Raw genomic sequence first — 20,954 nt, 5'->3', positions numbered from 1 at the left:
GAATAGTAGCTTTAGTTTTTACACAAGCCATAGACTCACATGTCAAGACAAGGCAAGGTGAGTACAGTGCCTAAACTATTTCAAACTTTCACTCTGGCCCTCCAAGACCACCAACAGATCTTCTGAAACTAGAGTCCTGCTGCTAAATATAATGCTATATTTACTTTAGAAGTATCCCAAATGCAGTAACATGTTCCCATAATTTAGCCTCAAAAGTGAAACCTACCTAGACAGTACATGTTACAGTAAAATAGTGTATTTGGAAGGAACTCGAAAGCTCATTTGTGCAGCTAGTTAGACAAACTAACTCAGCCACACGAAGCACAATTTTGGTGCATCGAGAAGGTACTATGGAAACATTCGGACTGGGGAAAGACTGCACATTTCATGCTCTCTGAAAAGTAACCGCTGGCACCCTTCTTGAAGGTATACAGGCACATAAAAGCCTGGGGGCTTTCTCTGAAGAGACGCAGACAAGGCTGGTCTTTACAGCACTATTTTAAGTACTCTACTCGTGTCCTGTGTAATGAAGGTTTTGAAGCTGCAATTCCTTATCATCTACCTCATAACTTCCATGCAGAAATTTGAGAGAGAGAGGAAGGTTGGGTCAGAAACCAATTTTATGTTAAAAGCTGCATCTGAGTCCTAAGATGTCTGAATACACAGGTAATAATAGTAGCAGATTCTACATTAGAAAATTTTACTGAAAAGGGCATTTTTGATTAGGTACTGATTGACATAGTATTAATGAGGGAGGGTACAAAATTGTGATATACCATTGCAAACTCTCTTTGTAATATAAGGGAAGACGATCTTTCTGAGTTGCCAGCCTAACTCCACAAAGTTTTGCCAGGCTACTTCTGTGTTTGTTCTATGTCAGTTTCACATTGCCTGACTATATCCACCACTTAAAAAATGTAAAATAAATAAATAAAAAATATTTTTTATATGTTTTAGTACTGAAAGGAAAATTTCCCATGGCTGACTTTAAACTGACATTCTGGCAGCTAGTGAAAGACTCATGGTAAGCTCAAAGAGATCATCCTGCATTAATGTGAATCAGAAACAACTATGTTTTCTAGTAAATAGAATTCACTAATTCTTCCAAACAAGAAAAGTAAGTTCTTAAAATAGTTTCTTGGCAATCTGAATGATTTACCTTCTCTACTCATCTAAAGATAAACCAAGAAATGTTCAAAAAGCAAATACTGAACACTAACCAATGTGAATTTAAGGCTGTGGGGAGATGCATGAATTGCTGCCTTCTATGTAGAGTTTTGAGAGATTTTTTCCTCTTAAAATGATGCAATAACACATCAGTTGATTGGTAAAAGTTATCAAATGGAAAAAAAGCATCAGAAGGTATGAAATACTTCACAGCATTCATCTAGCAAATAAAAAGTTGCAGATCTCATGGGCTTTTTGCAAGGATAAATAGGATTGTTAGAGGTAAAATTACATCTTTTTTCACCATGAAGTACTGAACTACCATTTCGCAAAAAATAGGATGTAAGAAACTATCCACAGTTCTTCAGGACTGTTTGCTTAACCGTAAGAGGTGATTCTTCAAAAACTGTTAAGTAGGTTTACATTTCAAAGAGGATGATGTATATACTTCTCCAATACAAATGAACATGTTGAGAAGCCCTCAAAGAAGTGCTTTTACATCAAGTTATAGAATTAACAGTATTGCCTTACTACGTCACAATGTAGCCTCATGTTGAACGATATTTCAAAAATTGTATTCCATATTCAAAGAGCTGAAATGCAAATTCACACCTGATGTTCAAAAAACAGGTATTTCATATTTCAAAGATTTGAAATACAAACTCCTAAAACTGCTATATATAAAAATAAAAAGGCTCTCCACCCCCACCCCCATCACAAAATAATATGCCTTCCCTCTCCCCCCAGCCTCACAACACATTTACTTTGTAGACTACAAAGCCCAGTGCAGCCCCCTGACTACACTGGTAGCCTCTGCCCAGTGGCTGTGCTGACCCCACTGCTTCACCTGCCGCAGGTCCTGGGACTCCTGCTCTGGCTCACAGACCGAGAGCTACTGTGCTGCTCTCAAATGTTCAGCAGAGATCAGACTGCTACACTGCAGCCACTGCTATAGAGTGTGTATGTACCCAATGTGTTAAATCGATGAATATACTTTGAGTTATATTATCTTAATTTCTTGGGAGAAAAAAGCCTTCTCTCTTGAGTCAACACTATTTGTTCTTTTTTCCTGATGAATGAGATAAGGAATATAAAGCTTAATGTTTGAAAAATAAGCAGCCTACATAAAGAAAACATTTAGTTATCTGAAAAAAATACCTCTTTTTTTACAGTTCATGAGTTAACTAAGTTTGGATAACAGGGAAAAAAACCCGAAATTAGCAACTTTTCTGAATCATAAAATATTTAATAAGGTATATTTTGGGGGAAATATATTGTATATAAAATTTCAGATCACAATATGAAGCTATTTGAACCCTCTCCAAGCTAGCACTGCCTTCAATGCTGTGTAGATGTATTGCCACTGATACAAGACCTACTAAAAGCATACAGTTTAACTAATACAGAAGTGGCTTTTTCATATCAATTTTTTTTTACACAACTAGAGTGTCTTGAATACCCTCTTTAAGTGCAAAAAACACAGATCACTTTACACTAATGCAGCAACAATGCATTCATATTGTTCTCATTAGTCATTAGTAGTCAACTTGCTTAAGATACAAGAAAAAGCACAATGAAGCTCACAAAAATAGACTAAAAATCAGCCTGTTCTTGCAAAAAAATACAGCATAAATGGAAGAAAAAGACAAAAAAGGATTATGCACACCACAGAATTTGCTGTTCTTTAATCCAGCTGGCTTAAGTGCTGTTTCTGTTTTTTGCTGTTTTTGTGGGTTTTTGTTTTGGGGTTTTTTATTCTTTTTTTTTTTTTTTCTTTTCTTTATTTTTTTTCTTTTTTTTTTTTTTTTTTTTTTTGTAAATCAAACCACATGGACCAGGCACAACTACTATTCAGGAGGCAGTGTGTAGCTAAAACTTCACTGAACTTTTTATCATCCCCACAATTTATTTTCCTCTGTCCTGAGGTAGTTACAAAAACAAATCATAAATTAAGCATCAGCTAGGCCAGTCAGAGCTGAGGCTTCTTTTTTTTTCTTTAAAAACTATTTGTCAACTGGCCAATACTACCTTTGATGTTAAAAGACAGCTGAGAGTTAGAGTTCTCACTACACAAAAAAGATGGCTACGAGGGGAAGAGGGTTAGCTGCTTCAAAATGTGACAATATATTGAGTCCCATCAAGCTGGCTGGTCCACTGTTGAATTTCCCATGTTTGTTCTCCTGTACTGTCTATAAAGTCTATAAACTGTCACAAGTTTAGAAGGATCTCAGCACATCATCGTCCTTTACTGTAACCAGGGAAGAACTGGTCCAGTAGTGTCTGCAGTATCTTGTTGGGAACCATGGTGTAGCCCTTTCCCAGGTCATAGCGGCAGGCAGGGCAGGTGAAGACTTCAGCTCTGAAGGACCGCTGTAAACAACTCTAGGACATACAAAGATAAAGAAGTAAATTGTCAGAACTTTGCTTTATATTGACAGCTTATCCACCAAAAAATAAAGACCGACTATAAAGCAAAGACACAATTGCCTATACTTCCAGGAAAAGGAAGTCTTAACAAAGTCCTTGGGTGGCTCTATCTGCCTACAGGGTTAAAATGACCTAGCAAAAGAACTCTGCTCTGGGCCAGAATGTGGAACGTGTTTGGGAAGAATTAAGAAAGGACCACTACTAAGATTTCCCCTTCATTTCCATTTCCATGAATCACAGCTAGACTGCAACAGTATTTCAGATTTTCAGTTCAAGCTGTAAGGGAATATGAAAGTACAGCCTTTATCTAACAACCTGCATCTACCTCATCTGAAAATATTCAGTTAAGTCAGTTAAAGATGTGTAGAATAATAAAATACATTACATTCGTTACAATCTCTTAACACAGTGGTATTGGCACTGCCCTTTCTTTGTTAGCACAAGCTGCAGCAGACAGCAGAAGCATGCAAGTTTAATACAAGAAATTATTCAGGGCAGGCATGTGCCTAAACCCCAATATAATCTGACTAACAAACTATTCCCTAAAGCTTTAACTAGATATTATTTTCTATCTGCAAACTACTTACTGACAGCTTCAAATTCTGTGCTGAGTTTGTTGCCATTCAGCTTTCTCTTCTCTGTGGTTTTAGAAAACCACTCTAATATTAACCCCTTCATAAACTTTTGCCTTTAAGTAACAGTAATGCCTTTGAAGGAGAAATAATCACCCTATATGCATGCATCAAATCTCTGTTTATCATTGTCAGGGGCTATCCATAACAACAAAGTGAGTTATAGTGGGTTAATATATACTTTCTTAAACAATGAATATATATAATCAGATACTGTACTAGCAAGATAATTAGTTTGAGTCCTTTTAGGCTCTTAGGCAGAAATATTAGCTATGACAGGCACAGTTTATAAATATGCACCTCTGAGTGCATGACTCTGTGTACTTGTGCTATTAAAAGTAACTCTACCAGAAATTGGATTCTAGACTCCTTATGTTGTATCTTACTATTCATGATTTTAAGACGCACAACTTTTAAGTTAATGTCTATATTTAACATTACTTCTTTACCCCTCCTAAATATAAATAAAATGAATATAAATTATGGCAAGAATAACAAAATAATTTATTCCTAATAAGCCCAAATATTTTTTCATATTTACCCTATATCCTTTCAACCATTCCTAATAAAAGTGTAGCCCATCTTTTTTAAATCTCTTTTTATTTCTTAGCCATAAAAAATAAATTACTGTTACTCTACCAATATCTACCTCCTGGACCAAACAAATTCCTACAGTAACTCCACTAATTACAACTGAATGACAGCAACGATCAGTTCAACTCATTATACCTATATAATACTAAATAATATGCTTCTACCTTCCACCTTTTTTTTCAACAGAAAATTAAGACGACCTGAATACACAGCAATCACTAAAAGCAAACTTGTTATGTTTTCTTGCTCTTAATGCTACGCAATAATTGTTTTTCTAAAATGCTCTTTGGCTCTGGTGTCTGGTGTCTCAGAGCCAGAAAAAAAGCACAGAACAAGATGGAATTCATTCTTACTTTGCAGACATTGTGGAGGCACTCTGTTGTCACTGGCTGGTAAACCAGCTCCTGGCAGCAGACACACATAAAGGATTGTTCCAGTTTCTTCAGGAAATTCTGATGTAGGAAAAAGGAATAAAACAGTCAAACTCTATTAAAAGCACACCCACAAATATGCAAACAAAAGTAAAAATAAAAGAATTTTAACTAAGTTAATCTTTTTTTCAAACTACCTTGCCCTACTTCTGTAATTACAACACATATTTACATTATTTACAAACTTAGGCACCAAATTCACACTGAACTTTCAGATCTAATCTGAGAAAGTAAGTTGGCTCTCTGAAAATCTGGCAAATAGACTGTGTACCACAGCTGTTACTCTTTCTTCAAACTTACATAGCAATGAATAAAAATACTACACAAGCACTGGAAGCTGTTAAATTCAACGAACAACGTAGTTAGACAACAGCTTTACCTCTCAAAGGTTTTTGCTAATACTGAAATTTTTCTACTACCTTCAGGACTCACTACAAGTTTCAGATTTCATTTCAGAGCCAACTAGCATGAAGTCTATACTGACATTTTTGTAAAAGCATTCTCAGCACCCCCTGCTACTACTATCGACAACTATCTGCTGCTCATCTGTACTATACTGCTGCTTACAGCCTTTTCTTTCATGCCATCAGAATGGAACCATGTTTTTTTCTGTGTGATTTCAGTGAACAGTACAGATTTTGTAAATGCTGTTTATTTCATTAACATGATGAACTTTCAAAAGCTCCATAAGCAGAGTGTGATTTCTGAAAGCAATCAAGCAGTTTCTTTGCTCTCCCACAATTCAGAGAATGAAGGTTTTAAGCAGTATCTATTTGCACATGAGTACTGTTATAAACAAAATAAAACAGATCATCAGGCCCTTCAAGTATGATTCTTAGCACAGACAATTCAGAGGCTAGTATCTGTACTTAATGCTTGCTGTTAGAAATTTGCACCCATGAAAAGATCTCTGCTGCTCTGCCAAGGGAGAAGAAAAGTACCTTACACTACTTCTATTAAGAAAGTCACCTCTGCAGGTCCTGTTGTGATTATGGACTATGGCTATCTTACTTGCTTCTTCTGTCCTCACTCTCCAATTTATCTGCATTAGGTAAAAGAACCTCCCTGGTTTTTCTGTCTTCTCTGAGCAGCTCTGAGGAACGTCAGATACATTTGTATCATGCATTTTACACATACAAGCATTCTTAGCTCTAGTATGTCAGTGATCTGCAAATGCCTAAAAAAATACCAGTGTGCAAATATATATATATATAAAAGTAGATTTACAATTACTCAAAATATAGCATTGTGCAATCATTTTAAAAATATCAGATATATTTCAAACTGTACCCTGTGAAACGGAAAGGTGGTTGTTTCAAGCAACTTTCATTGCAGCTACATAAACTAGCTCTGTAATTCCCGTTAGTGGCAACCATACAGAACTATTATCAAAATTATATGAAAGAATCTGTAGAAAAATTACTTTCCAGTAATTGGACTGCCTTTAAAATGCCTTTTTTTTCTCCCCTTTTCTTTAGCAACACATCTCTCTATTGCCTTTGATCACGTACAATTTTAAGAGTTGAAATTCTTTCTAATCAATTACAAACACTAGACAGTACACAGATAAAAGGTAGTAACATTACAGTATTTTACTAGAATAACCTTACAGTATCAGCTCCTACACAAATAGTCATGCTGTAGCATTATAGCCAAGATACTATAAGTGGGAGAATCACAAGTTATAGAGGTTTTTTTCTGTAACAGAAACAGCAAAACCAGCTAGAGCTAATTCTCCAAATAACAGATTATGTATGATCACTTTTAGGTATCCGTTTTCCAGCTAATGGTTTGTTTTTTTCTTGAGTCGATATTGACCTTTATCAAGCCACTTTAACTTCTTAGTGCCTGAATTTCTTATTCTGCAGAACAGCTAAAATAACTAAACTAGACATTGATAAGACTAGTTATCACTGAAGAACATAATATGTTCTTCCTTCTGCAGATTTTTTTTTGTGCTAGTGTCTAGTCACGTCAATCTCTTCCTATTTTCTGGACATGCAGAGGGAGAAAAGTATTTCTTTTCTTACTTATTTCTATTTCATATGCAAGTTTTAAATTTTGAAAATGACAATACTTCTGTTGTCTTCTTAAAGAAAGAAAATGATATTTGCTGTCAATTCTGTCTAAAGAAAAAGTAGTGACTGGAACTGTCTCTCTTGCATTCCCTTCAAAAGCCGGTACTTTTTACATTAATATGGTGTTTTGAGCAAGAAAAGAACTCTCCTATATAGATGCAAACCTACAGTAACAAACTGTAAAAATGATCAGTAATAAACTCTATTGTTTCATTGAAATAGAATACACTCAGTGAAAGTTCAACCAGTCCATTAAATTTTAACAGAGACTCAGATTTTTCCTTACACTACAAAGAAAAGTTAAAAACTGAAAATTCAAGCATGCACAAAACATACTGGTCCTTCCTTAAGAGAAGCAAGTACTTCATCCCACAGTTTCTGGTTCATACAGTCTTCTCTAATCAGCCACTGCTGCTCTTGGGTCAGTTGGAAAGCCTCTCCTTTCCCTCCATCTGCCATTCTCATGGCTTTGGATGTATTCACAGGTTCCTCTACACCTGCTTAAGATTATGACCATGAGACACAGTAACAACAGAGAGTTAGTCTGAACTAGCAAAAGGTAAAGATAAAATTTTCCAGAAAGCTAAAATATGAACTACATCTATGTGATGCTGAAATAAAGTCCCTACTCCATTGTTAGTGTTATTTTGGACTGCAGTGCACAATTGCACAGAAGACTTCATTTTCCTACTGAACTTAAAGAAAAAAAATCCTTAAATGCTGTAAGCAGAATCTTATAACCCCTTCCCTACTACCTTGTAACTGAACATTTACTTAATGTGTTATATTCGTATTCCAAAAAATCTTCCTGCTTCTGCAAAGTTTTTTTGCTATTGGCTTAATAAACACAACACGACAGTCTTTACTGATGAATGCTAAAAAGTAAGAAGAAATACCATCATCAATTGTCCTTTTCTGGTTTCCATTACTCTGGGTGGTTGGCTCCTGTTTCACAGTTTGCTTTTTAACCTTATCTTTCTTCTCCTTACTAGCCATGGCTTCCAAATAACCTTCTGGATACTAAAATAAAAAAATATTTGTTTAAAACAAAACCCACTGGCATACAGGAATTCCCAAATATCAACAAGACTGACTGCTAAAGGATTCTAAAACTCATTGAGTACATACTGAAATAATTTTAAAAGATTTAAAAACATACAGGAAGGAGAAAATTTCTAAATGAATATCTGTTTTCAGAAAACTGTAGTCAAGTCAAAGGATCTGATCTGGACTGGACTGTATTAAAAAGAACCTGGTATCTGTATCTACGTCCTTCAAGCTATAAAAATCAGCAGACTAAAATTGAAGATGATGGCAAAACAAACCATTGACTTTCTGAAGAAAGAAACACTATGTTACTTCTTTCAATCTTTCACGGATTCTGCAATGGCCAGTCCTCATGGGTTAGTTTACTTCCCCACCTGAAATACATTATCTATACAGATTACTCACTCTCACATACAGAAAAATACATACAATGGTGTAATCTTCATGAACACTCAGATGGACTCAACTATTACAGAAGTTAATTTTATAAACCGTACCCAGCAAAAGGATCACAAAACCAGATTCTAAATCTTTATTTTCTAATCCATATATATAAAACAATGCACCAAGAAGTGGAAAGTTTCATCCACAATTCCTTCTGCATTATCACTATTATAGGATTCTTCCAGTTTGCAGATAATCTTAAGTGTTTTGTTTGTTTGTTTGTTTGCTTTTTAGCTCTTCCCACAACGAAGTAGGAAAAAAAAGGGGTGGAGGGTGTCTTGAATTTAACTCTGATCCCTATTTCTGCAATTTATTTATTTGAACTAAGTACAACTGTGAATACTGATTCTGACCTGTACACTTAGACCCAGTTTCTTTGACCGCTCCATTCCTTCTGAAGTCCAAGGTGCAGGCTCGACATCATCTCTTCTCAGAAGGTAGCGCCAAACTAAAAATCCACATTTTCCAATTTCTGGCCAATATTTCACCACCTAAATAACCATAAAAATTTATGGTCGCAAACATTATAAACTTTCACTATAAACATTATAAACAATGGGAACAATTATAAACATATAATCAATGTTTATAAAATGTCATTATAAACATTACTTACTGTCATAAATATACATTCTTCTAATCTAATTTAAGAAAATCTGGACAGATACTCAATAGTCACTCTGCTAAGTAGTCATTATTTTAACACAAGCTAAATGCATGCATGTGGTCATATTTTGATTGTTCAAGAAGAAATGAGAAATTGAGTTATATGCTGCTGTTATACAGCAGGTGTTCCCTCAGCTGCACAATTTCCGTATTTTTGATAAAGACAGCATCCTTAAAAATACATATCTTTATTGCAGACACTAAGAAATCATTAAATGTGCGAAAAGCTAGGATGCAGTTTTAAGGAATGAAGAAATCAATTGATTTCCAGGGATAAAAATGATTAAGTAAGCACACATAATATAGCTTACACATTCTAACTTTACATAATCTATTATGGATTATGTTCCATTATCACTGCTCTAAATATTTTCCTTTCTCTTCATTACAAAATGAGGTAAGAACAAACTGTCATCATGGAGACAAAAGATTTCTTCAAAGTAATAATACACTATTCTACTACTAATAATTCTATTATTATAATTTGCAATGTAATAATAGAATCTGAAACATGAAAAGAACATGAAAAAAATGTTATGAGGTACTCCACAGAAACCAAAATACCTTGTAAATGCCATCATATCTGTTGCCTTCCTCTGGGGCATATTTGCTGATTCTGCGTCCTTTTGAGCTGCGCACTACTCTGACTGGCTTACCAGCTCTCCAATTCTTAGACTCCGCTCCATTTTTATCATCCAGTGGGGCATCACAGTTAAGGGCCAAAGCTCTAAAAACACATTTAACAACTTCATAAGCTAGATTGTTTCCTACAACATTTTATTGAGAATTAATATAATACACGTCTCTGTCTTGTCTAATTATTTTTTTTTTAATCAAGCAGCACAGAAAAATCCTGGAACTTCTTCAAGAAATTACAGCACTATGGAAGCACTAAGATCCATGCTACCATATGTGATATGTGAAAAAAAAGTAGAACATATTCTATTTTACTGTCAGTTTTCAAGATTAAAACTGATGTAATACCACTAAATAAAATAAACCAATCCTTTCTGATTTAATGTTCTTCATGTTTAAAAATTACCTCCTCTTAAATAACATTGAGGGAATCAGAAAAGTATAAAAACAAATTTTACCTCTGTTGCACATAACTGCAGATTATTGTGCTTAGTGTGTATATAATATTGATGATTATGAAAAACAGGATATGGGAAAAAGTAGAAAGTAATCATCAAAAGAAGTATCAATAATTGAAAACTTTCTCACAGTCCATAAATTGCCTCTAAATAGGAGCTAAATAACAGCAGCTAACTCAAGGACAAGCAAACGCCTTTTTTCAGTAATTATATGTGGGCCCTATACTAGACAGCTGGAGCAAGGCACTATGAATACCAACTTGACCAATTTGTTGAAATGGACAGTCTCTCTACAACCACAGACTAATTTGACCAGCTATTGAAAAAGCCTCCAGAATCAGACTCAAACCAAATCATCACATTTCACAGAATGGAAGAAATAACATGGCCCATAATCTGTGATGGGATGAGTCTAAAAGCTGCAGTGTATGAAACAGTAAAAAACAGGGATGCAATGCAGATTTTAAAGATGTATCGTTTGTAAAGACAAACTTAAAAAGAAGAAAATTATCTGGACAAGTGAAGAACAATTCTGAATCTGCTACACAGAATAACAATAATCTCCTACATCAGTTATCGAAGTGTCTGAGGACTGATGAAATTCAGTAACTGACAGTACATTATACTCTACGTGCATCAATTGCATTTGCTAGGAGTAGAGAGATGTTAAGACTAAGTCCAATTTTCCCTTCTAGTTCCAAAAGGAAATTTGTTCTATTCATGCAAATCATGTCTAAACGTTTTGCTCAAACCCACTTTCCACCTCCTTTCGCTCTTTATTGTACTTCATGGCTTAGTCTCTACCTCCCTCCCTTCCTCAGCATCCAAGTGAGGCTTTTCCTCCTCTTCTCTGAGCACCACCAAAAACCCTGTAAGAACCTCGCTTGACTCTCAGTTTTTGTACTTGACTGCAGTACATCACATCTAAGAGCACCTCTGAGAAAGAAAAGGTCTCAGTCAGTCTTGGCACCTCACAACTAGTGCATGGTCAGTTATGTGAAAATACATCTCATGCACACAGAAAAGGATGGAGAATTCTTAGTTCAGGCAGGCTTTGTAAACAACATTACAATACTTTAAGTAGATGTCTAATTCATTTTTTTTCCAAGCAAATTTGCTTTTTCAAGCAACTGTTTTTGACCACAGTTAGGCAAAAGATTGACCCAATTTTATCATGGACATTAAAGTGTATATCTGTAAGACAAAGCAATATGCTAACTCCTCATTCTTCATAACAAATTACGATGGCAGAAAGTACTATCAAAATATGAAAGATTTCTTTCAGTATGGGCAAATGAATCACCGTCTTCATACTTAACTTTCAGAATCCATTAAAAAAATAAATGAAATACATAGAAAAAAAAATCAAATAATTAATTGAATAAATCAAATTCATTAAGATTAAACTTAAACCCTTTGTTTTAAAATATTCTTTAATTTCTTCTCAAAGCTTACCTGTTCATGTGTGTTAATGTCTGATCAAATGAATGCTCTCCAATTCTTTTATTGCCAGAAAGATCTCTACCTCCACTCCCAGTATAAGTGAATTCATCTCCTCGATCCTGTGCAAGAAGATCATCCTTGGTTTTAACACTCCAAATTAAAACAACTGAATTGAAAAAACGCTGCTTCATTGATTCTGTTCACTCAGATAGAAAAGAAAATAGTCCAAGGCCTTGAAAGGTGTTCTCAACTTCACCATCACTGCCTTACACAGTACTTGTGCCAGCAGAAGGCTACTGGTCTACCTGTAACATATTCACCAGAGAATTTTTCTAAAAATATGCCTGCCTTAAAAAAATTAACTTTTATGACTTCTTAAAAATTGCCTTTAAGCACAAAATATCTCTGGTGGAAAGAAAACATTCTAGTCAGTGATTACATGCTCTGTAGCTTTGAATCAGTTTACAACAATGTCAGGTTTGTAAAATATGTAATACTTAACACGGATGGTTCATTTTTGCTTGTGCAAGAGGCTGAGTGCTAATAAGGCACAACTGTTTGTACTTAAATACAGGGCAGGTCAGTAAATTCAGTAAAAAATTCAGGTATTCTGAACCACTAAGAGCTTAAACTTACTTACATTTGAATTTTATAAGCTGATACAGTTTTGTGCTATATTTCCTGAAACTAATGTTTTGGAAACTGAAGGAAGGTTGATGAAACCTTTTACCATGAACCTTAAAAATAACAGAAATACACATACATCTAAGTAAAGTCATTACTACTACTTTATTTCAGTAACATATAACAGACACAGTATTTCTGGTAAATTCAAATACTGCTAAAAAGATAAAATTATATTTAATATGGTAATGTTTCCAAAATGCACAAAGCCACCAAACAATAGTATAAGATGAATAATTAATAGGAGACTAATGTTTATATGAATTTTTATAGCAAAAAACTAAACATTACTAGTATGCACTAGTAAAATTCAGTCTATTTCTTACCACTATTAAATAAATGTTTGACACTATTAAGGAAATAATACAAATCTACTGCAAGATTATAGTAACAGCTATTTTATGAGTGACAACATTAGAACTAGAGAGAGAGAGAGAAAGGGAGATAAAGTGGTGCAGAGCCATGAAGTAATTACAGATTTTATATTCATTTAATTCTGTGTAAGGAAAACTTAATAGAAATTCCACTGAAGAACTAAGAGTATTTCCCTCTCAAGATTTCTCTAGACACAACAACTAGCAAATACTATGAAGCGGAAGATACTGAAAACCTAACAATGCCATTATATAAATTCTTGTATATCCTTTCCTAAAACACTCTTACTACTGCTCAATGACTCCAGGAAAATACAGCAAAAATAGTGTTATTAGAGAACAACACATGAAAAGAAAACAAAAGGATGAGAGACCAAAAAGACTAGAATTGTTTACTAACAAAGGACATAAAATAGATCACACAAAATTATGGGGAATAGAACTCTAATCTGTTTATTTTCTTCAGTGACTGGTAATTAAAGTCACAGGAAACAAAATGTGCTGAGCACATAAAGATGACAGGAATAATAATAATGCAAATAGGGCGGTCAAACAGATTGAAAGGGATTTGCCTGATGAATCAGGCCCACTAAAACAAACTGCATTTTAAAACTGAACGTTAAGCAAGCGTCAAATTCAGAATAACCAGAAAGGTGTATCCAGGAAAGTCATGAATCCAGGAATGTTCTGGATTTCATATGAGACATGAAACTGAAAATGTATTCATGGTCCAGCAGAATGGCAGAAATAGCTAATGAAGTTTTTTGATATATAAGCAAAAGTAAGCTGAAACTAGTAAATGATTTCACCTCTTCTTGTAACGTTGTTGAAACAGACATTGGAACACCACATAAAGGAATGCAGAAAGATGGAGGGAAAACAAAAAGAATATACATATTAGCAAGACTGGAAACGATAGCTTACATGAGATAAACGGTTTTGATAAACTGCTCGGTTTATCAAAAGAATAGATACAAAAATCAAGGACAAAGAACTAAAGACTTAAGCAAAATAAAGACAAATGAGAAGGCATAAGTGCAAATATATTCAAACATACTTTTTATATTTGGATCTACTGGAACACAGTACAATAAAAACAGACTAAACTTAAATGGGTTAAAAATATCAAACTTCTGATGCCTTCAGAGCAAGACTGATTGGTTCTCTAAGTGGTATTTTTTAGCCAAAGCCAGTCACAAGATTATTGAGTTTAATGAGATTAAGTTGGATACAAGGTTTTGAATACATGTTCGCTTCTTGAAGACATTCTAATTTGATTAAATTTGCATCTCTCAAATATCAAAGTGTTCTACACATATACAGGCAAAATGATACGGATTATGGGCAAACTGGAAATCTAGAAGAAGGAAAGCAGGGGAGAAACAGAACCCTGGTATCTGCATAGCTGTAAGCATAATTGTTATAGCTCAAATAATTAGATGGTATCTGCTAACAATTTCCAGTGTAATAGTGCCCTTTATCTCATTTACACTCAGTTTTCTAGAAGAACTCCACAAGCTGATAAACCCATTTATCTAACATCAGATTGAGGGAGGGGAAAAAAAAAAAAAAAAAAAAAAAAAAAAAAAGCAGTGAACAAAGACACACAGTTCTTGGAATAGAAAGAAAATATCATAAAGATCCTGCCAATACAGTGTGCTAACTTTGAAGAAGAGAAATGGAGAGGACACTTGAACCTCTGATGAGAGCAACCACTAGAAGGAGAGAAAAAAATACCAGAATATATAATATATATAGAGAAAAAATCTAGAAAGGCAATCTACAGCTTAATTCAACTTTCTGTACAAAAACTTTCTGTCAGTAGCTAGCAGGACCTTTCGTTATTCTGTCCTTTCTTAATGCCTTCTGTATTTCTCCTTTGTTTTATGTTGTCTCCAGAAAGTTATTTCTTAACTGTCCTGCTTGTAGATTTTTCTGGTGTTTTAGAACGAACAAGCATCTGCCATGGTAGCACTAGCCGCTGAGATACTGAGGCATTCAAATGGAAGATGAACCTCAAACTCTATTACTATGAGCTAGTCAGCCTCAAATACATAAGATAAGCAGATAATGCCAAACAGTCATGAAGCAAATTACACTGCACTATGCACCACTTTTTCAAAGTTGGTTACATTATCAATCTTAAATCTAGGAAATATATAATGAAGAATGCAAAAGTAAGATTGTAAACGCCAAGTAAGTCCTTGATCATAGTGTTTCTATGAGCTGTTTCTACACATCAGCAGAAAGGGGCATTAGACACTACAAGTTTTTTGAATTTCAGCTATTTCAAGATGGCTCCAACTTTTTCTTTCTCTTTTCATTCAACACCTTTTAGTTATTATACTCAGATGTCAAACCTTGGTCCCACAAATACACAAAAAAAATACAGCTAAAAATCAAGTAAAATATTCTATTAGGAACACAGAGATGAACAGATGTTCTAGATGAGCTTCAATCTTCCATCCAAACAAAAATGTTTTATCAGTTTTTTAATGGAAAAAAAAAACAAATTTAGATGCATCAGTTTCACATCAGCAAAAGATAGTGAATAACAGCTAAGGTATTTGTAGGCATGAGAAATGCAAAAGCACTAAGTCTTTCTAAATGTGGTTATTAAGACATTCTAAATACCAGAATATTTTGTTTGAAAGGATTTTTCTTTCCCTAGTAGAAGTACCAAGTCTGTGATTTACTTTTGTCAGTTTCATGGTTCAGTACTTCAATAAAAGGTATCAATTAAAAGAAGTGTTAAATACATAAATTTATAAATATATAAATATTAATTTATGCATATTTATATATATATATAAAAATTATATAAAATATATATAGTTATAAATCATTCATAAATCAATAAAAATCTCTGCAGTACATTCAAAGTTTGACATATCTTATTTGGAGTTTTTGGATCTTCATCTCATCCTGAACAGCAAAAACCTTCCAATATCGTGACATATTCCATGATGATAAAAACTTGTTAATCATTTCACTGATAGCCAATCTAGCTAAAGATTCCTCAAGCTAGAAGAATTTTCAGAATGGTAAATAAGACTGCTTCAGTGTAAGAAGCAACAAAAATGGGCTAATTAGTGAGGCAGGTATGTCAACATTTTGAAAAATAACTCCCAAATTAAAGTACTAGAAAACTACGGTATGTGCCCCACTTCTGGAAATTATTCCTCTCAGTATTAAGGGACAAAATGGTGAATCTCCACACATTTAAAATAAATATTAATACGTAAACTAATGAAGGATATCCAATCTCGATTCATTATGTTCTGCTCCCAGAAGCTCAAAATCAGAATGTGAGTCCCGTTTCAGACTTCAAAAAAGGTACATCCTAGATACAAAATATAGAGAGCTTTTTCAGTTCAAAGATCTTTTTCTGCAATGGGAGAATATGTAGGAAATGCAACAATTTTTCAAGATAACATTTTTTAGTGACAGAAAACTTCGATTATTTGCTGGAGTTCACTGATGCATCCTCTTTTTGAGGGCAAGGGACCCTGCACTCTGTACAAAGAATATAATTAGCTAATATAACTATATTTCAGGCAAGACAAGGAACACTTTGCCTGTCTCAAAAGACATGCACATACTATTTGACATTAATTTATTTTTGTACACAGCATGTTATTTTAATTATTTCTATTTTACATATGTAAATATATGCTTAGTATCATAAAGAGAAAGTTTTATTAGCGTTCATGTGAAAAATACACAAAATCCTGCAAGAAATCCCTGGTTTGTGCCAGAGCTGGCAAAATGGAAAAAGATGACGACCAGTATAATAATGATCATCTTCAAAAATTTAAGAAGGAAATAGAATGATCATATTCCATATACTATTATACTAACAGATTGACGAAACTCTCCTTGAAAAGGTATGTACTTCCAGAAAGAAAAAGTCTCAGTACTTTAAGCAGTCAATAAGGAAAAAAAAAAAAAAAAAGTAGAGACCTGGGTCCTTAACCTAAGGTATTCACAAGTCACAAAATGTTTCTCAGAAAGCAAGTAATATTAAAAAAAAGTATGAATAGAAGCAATATGGACAAGGGTTCCAAACTAATTTTGAGAGAAGCAGACAAATAAGTCTACTATGACAGACGTAACACTAACAATAAAAATAAGACAGAAAGGGTCTATGTGACAAAATAAAAACTTCTCAAGATCTTAAAATAATTGCCAATACAATGCAAATACAGAGGAAAAAATGAGGGGTTTTGACCTCACAAAGAAACACAAAGGATTTCAGAAACTTATGCAGAAAGATAATTTTTCATATTAGCAGTTTTTACGAACTGATGGTTAACAATATGGAACAGAATGGACGAGTCGAGACTGTTGGAGAACAGGAGCTGTCCTGTGAATCCGAAACACCATCAGAAAGCAAGTGTGAATATTAATGATATTTCCCAACAAAATAATGTTGAGTATGGAAGTAGCAAAAAGGGGCAAGTAACAAATCTGAGTGAAAAGGAAGATATTCAGTAGCTATCACCATAGTGAGATGCACAAATTGTCTCACATTACATTGGAGTTCTAAGTAGATACCAACCTAGCAGGGTCATTAGACTTTGGAAAGCTGAGAGCATCTGAAAAATAGCAAGTTTCAGGAGAGTAAATGTCAGATTTTAAGCTCAAAAATCAATCTAGATGGCTCACCATGGACAGATTCACAGTACAATGACTGTAACAGATTTATTATGTTGGGTTCTCAATAATATAAAGAGAACTGGGAAAATCTGAAAGGACCTGTTCCCTTAGCAGTACGGCATCCTATTTCAGGAAACTTACATAGGATCCTTCTCTTTGGTACCGAGCACAGAGATACCAAGGCTCACATCGGATTCAGGCAACCAAGGAAAACTCACAATCTAGTTAGTATAGCTGCAGATAAAACATACCTGCCACTGTGACTAGCAGTCACTCAGATCTTTGGAAATAAAAAAGTCTGACCTGAAGCTCTTGTTGCCACTTGATTTAAAGTCATTTTAATACGCAGTTCACCAGTCATGGCACTGGCAGAATTGCACCCCATGGAACTGATCTAGTATTTTCACTGTGCAATGAACATGAAGCAGAGGTCCAGACATGATACGTCTCAGGCTCAGACAAATCTAGAGCGCTAAATACCACTTATTTGCAACTGGATGATTTCAAGGAAATGCAACAGTAGCTGTTCTGACACCTTGAAACAGATTATTCAAACAAAAGATTGATGTGAACACTGCACACTCAAAATGGGCAGTGGACCTTTTCATGAAGTAGATTGCTCTGACATAAATTAATCAAGGAATCTTAGCAACAAATATATTTGCTTGGGGTCTCTTTTAAGTCATTATAGAGTCCACTCACTTTTATACCCTCAAAATCTTTTACAAGAGAATGTGAATGATCCCAGCAGATATCATGCTCCAAGAGATTTTGAATCTCAGTTCTTAGATTTCCCGTATGATCCCATATGCAAAATCTCTTAAAGAAGAAACAATCTTTATTCTGATTGAACCGACTACACCAAAAGACAATTAATTTATCATCTTAATAACACTACTTCTAACCAGCAGAAATATGGATCTTGAAACTTTCAAAAGTAAATAAACATCATTTTTACCCTTGTATTTTAAAAACAAACTAGAAAGGTAGTTTTCAACTCAAAAGTGACATTTCTTCACCTATTTGATTTGATGGACAGACACATTAAAATACTTTAATTTTGAATATTGTGATTGCATAATCATTGCTAATGGCTAATACCTGGTGTTCTGGATCCTTATAAATATTAGTTTATACTGAAATAGTCCTCAGATTTCAACTTCATGAAAAAATTATCACAATTTCTTCAGCTGATGTTCCCATTATGGTTATTATCAAGACCAGAAGATCTGTAGTATTAACATATGCAAGACTCTAAAGCTAACTATTATAATTATTGTATTTTAAAACAAGTAATATACATAAACTAACTTTTTGTTAATAAAATATTAGGTTAAAAATACATACCCCTCTCAAAGAGATAGCATAAAAACTGCAAGAATTGGAAGCTGAACACTGAATTCTATTTCTACAGTATATTTTTTTGCAATTATTTTTATCCCAATGGTGAACTGTTAGCTTAAAGCCACAAGAAGACCACTAAGATGCAGCATGTTAGCAGTGTGCAAAAATAGTTTGAGAAAGATTGTAAACATACAGTAAAACACACAGTCTTCCAAAATGTATTTATTTCTCAGTCACACAGTAATTATATCACACTACTAAAATTCGAGCAAATCACCTGTCATATCTTGCTCTTATACAATAAGTGACTAGACGTGAGCAGAAGATTTTATTTTAATGTTTATTTAAAAGCTTAATTGGAAAAAAAAGATAGTGCCTTTAGGATATTTAGAAGTACAGAATTGGCTTTTTCCCTGAGTGTTCCTGGAAGATTCTTACTTCTAGCTCTTTCAAAAAATGGGAAAATGAAGCAAACTTAAAAAAAAAAAAAAAAAAAAAAAAAAAAAAAAAAAAAAAAGATACATGAAAAGAGAACTGAAGAAAAGTTTGTAACAAAATGCACCTGGGGAAAAAAAGAGGGGTTTCTACTGAATCCTTAGTTTACAGCTCTACAAAAAATAAAAAATTGATATTCACACAGCTTTTTAGCGTAGCACCTCCAGTATTTCTCCAGCAATGCTTCTTTCAAATCTTATATGTCATTAAGACTGTGACATTACTTAGATGCCCATAAAAACACACGCTCACAACATCACTTAGCCAAACTGGAAGACATGCAAATGATCGAAATAAGTTTATTAAACGTTATAGACTGAATAATTACAGCAGCAGAAGTAAGGCTAACACATCAGTATCACCATCAAAAGGGAAAAAAAAAAAAAAAAAGAAAGAAAAAAGAAATGTGCAGCATCCCAAGCTAGTAGTTACAACTACTGAGCAACAATGTTCTTAGGATGCACTGGCTAAGGTCCTAGAGGTTGGGTTGGAGTTGACTCCAAGGATGTAGCAATGTACCAACACCAAGTACCTCCTCATGTGACTTGTCCAACAGAGAGACAGACGCCTTCAGAGGCAATACCCTGCAGCAGCAGCAGCTGGTAAGTGCTGTTGGCAAAGAATACATAACATCCTGATGCTATTTCAGATGTTTATTTCATTTCCTTCTCCAACGCCTTGTTCTTTGTGATTAACAGCTACCATGTTTTCAAAAACAAGTTGCTTACTGCTTTATCCTTCACCTGACGCATGATTCAAAATCCCACCTGATGGAACAGAACTGCAGGAAGGGATGTACCTTACGTAAACATTATTTTATTACAGAGAATAGTAATCTAATTATATACAAAACTTGGTCATTATGAGAAGTAAGTCAGACAAAAACATTTTTGTTTTGTTTAGCAGTATAATTGCATTGGTTACTGTACTTAGATGTTGACATCAAAGCAGAAATTTTTCCAATATCTTCCTCTGAGGATGATAATACAAAATATTGTGAATTGTCCTGAGAAGTTCTCAAAGGTCTAATCATAGGAGTCAAGAACCTTCAGAACTTCACAGAATCTCACAACATGCATATTTTATCCTTACTTCAAGGATACAGATACAATGTAAAACAGATACATTACATTGTATTTAGAAATAGAGTAAAGTAAGCCCCGGAAAAGGCATTCATTTGCTTGATTGACTTGGAAGCAATAAAAACAGTGACCGAAGTAGAATCTAAAATATGTAACTTGCATATAATTATAGTATCAGATATTGAATAATGATAAATTCAGATAATGAAAGCCTACTGAAATTTAATTCCACTAACCAATATAAAATTCAGTTGTAATTGAGGTGTTTTGTGTCAGTATAAGCATTATAATAC

General features: G+C 34.1%; 1 protein-coding gene across 2 annotated transcripts in view; it reads right to left on the bottom strand.

Annotated features, from left to right (window-relative positions):
- Positions 1-2,389: 2,389 nt before the first annotated feature.
- Positions 2,390-20,954, bottom strand: part of UHRF2 (ubiquitin like with PHD and ring finger domains 2) — a 94,286-nt gene continuing 75,721 nt past the window's right edge. Inside the window, exons 10-16 of one of the 2 annotated variants that reach the window (XM_062599480.1) lie at positions 12,036-12,142; positions 10,051-10,213; positions 9,174-9,311; positions 8,226-8,349; positions 7,666-7,829; positions 5,174-5,272; positions 2,390-3,549 (exon numbers count right to left, since the gene is read on the bottom strand). In XM_062599480.1, the coding sequence (XP_062455464.1) occupies positions 3,403-3,549; positions 5,174-5,272; positions 7,666-7,829; positions 8,226-8,349; positions 9,174-9,311; positions 10,051-10,213; positions 12,036-12,142 (942 nt within the window). In that variant the 3' untranslated portion in view covers positions 2,390-3,402. The remainder of the gene's footprint in view (positions 3,550-5,173; positions 5,273-7,665; positions 7,830-8,225; positions 8,350-9,173; positions 9,312-10,050; positions 10,214-12,035; positions 12,143-20,954) is intronic. The other variant, XM_062599481.1, reaches the window with a different exon arrangement.

This window comes from Rhea pennata, chromosome Z, assembly GCF_028389875.1.
Source record: "Rhea pennata isolate bPtePen1 chromosome Z, bPtePen1.pri, whole genome shotgun sequence".
NCBI lineage: Eukaryota > Metazoa > Chordata > Aves > Rheiformes > Rheidae > Rhea > Rhea pennata.
Note: the sequence above shows the minus strand (reverse complement) of the source record. Positions and strands in the feature narration are given on the sequence as shown.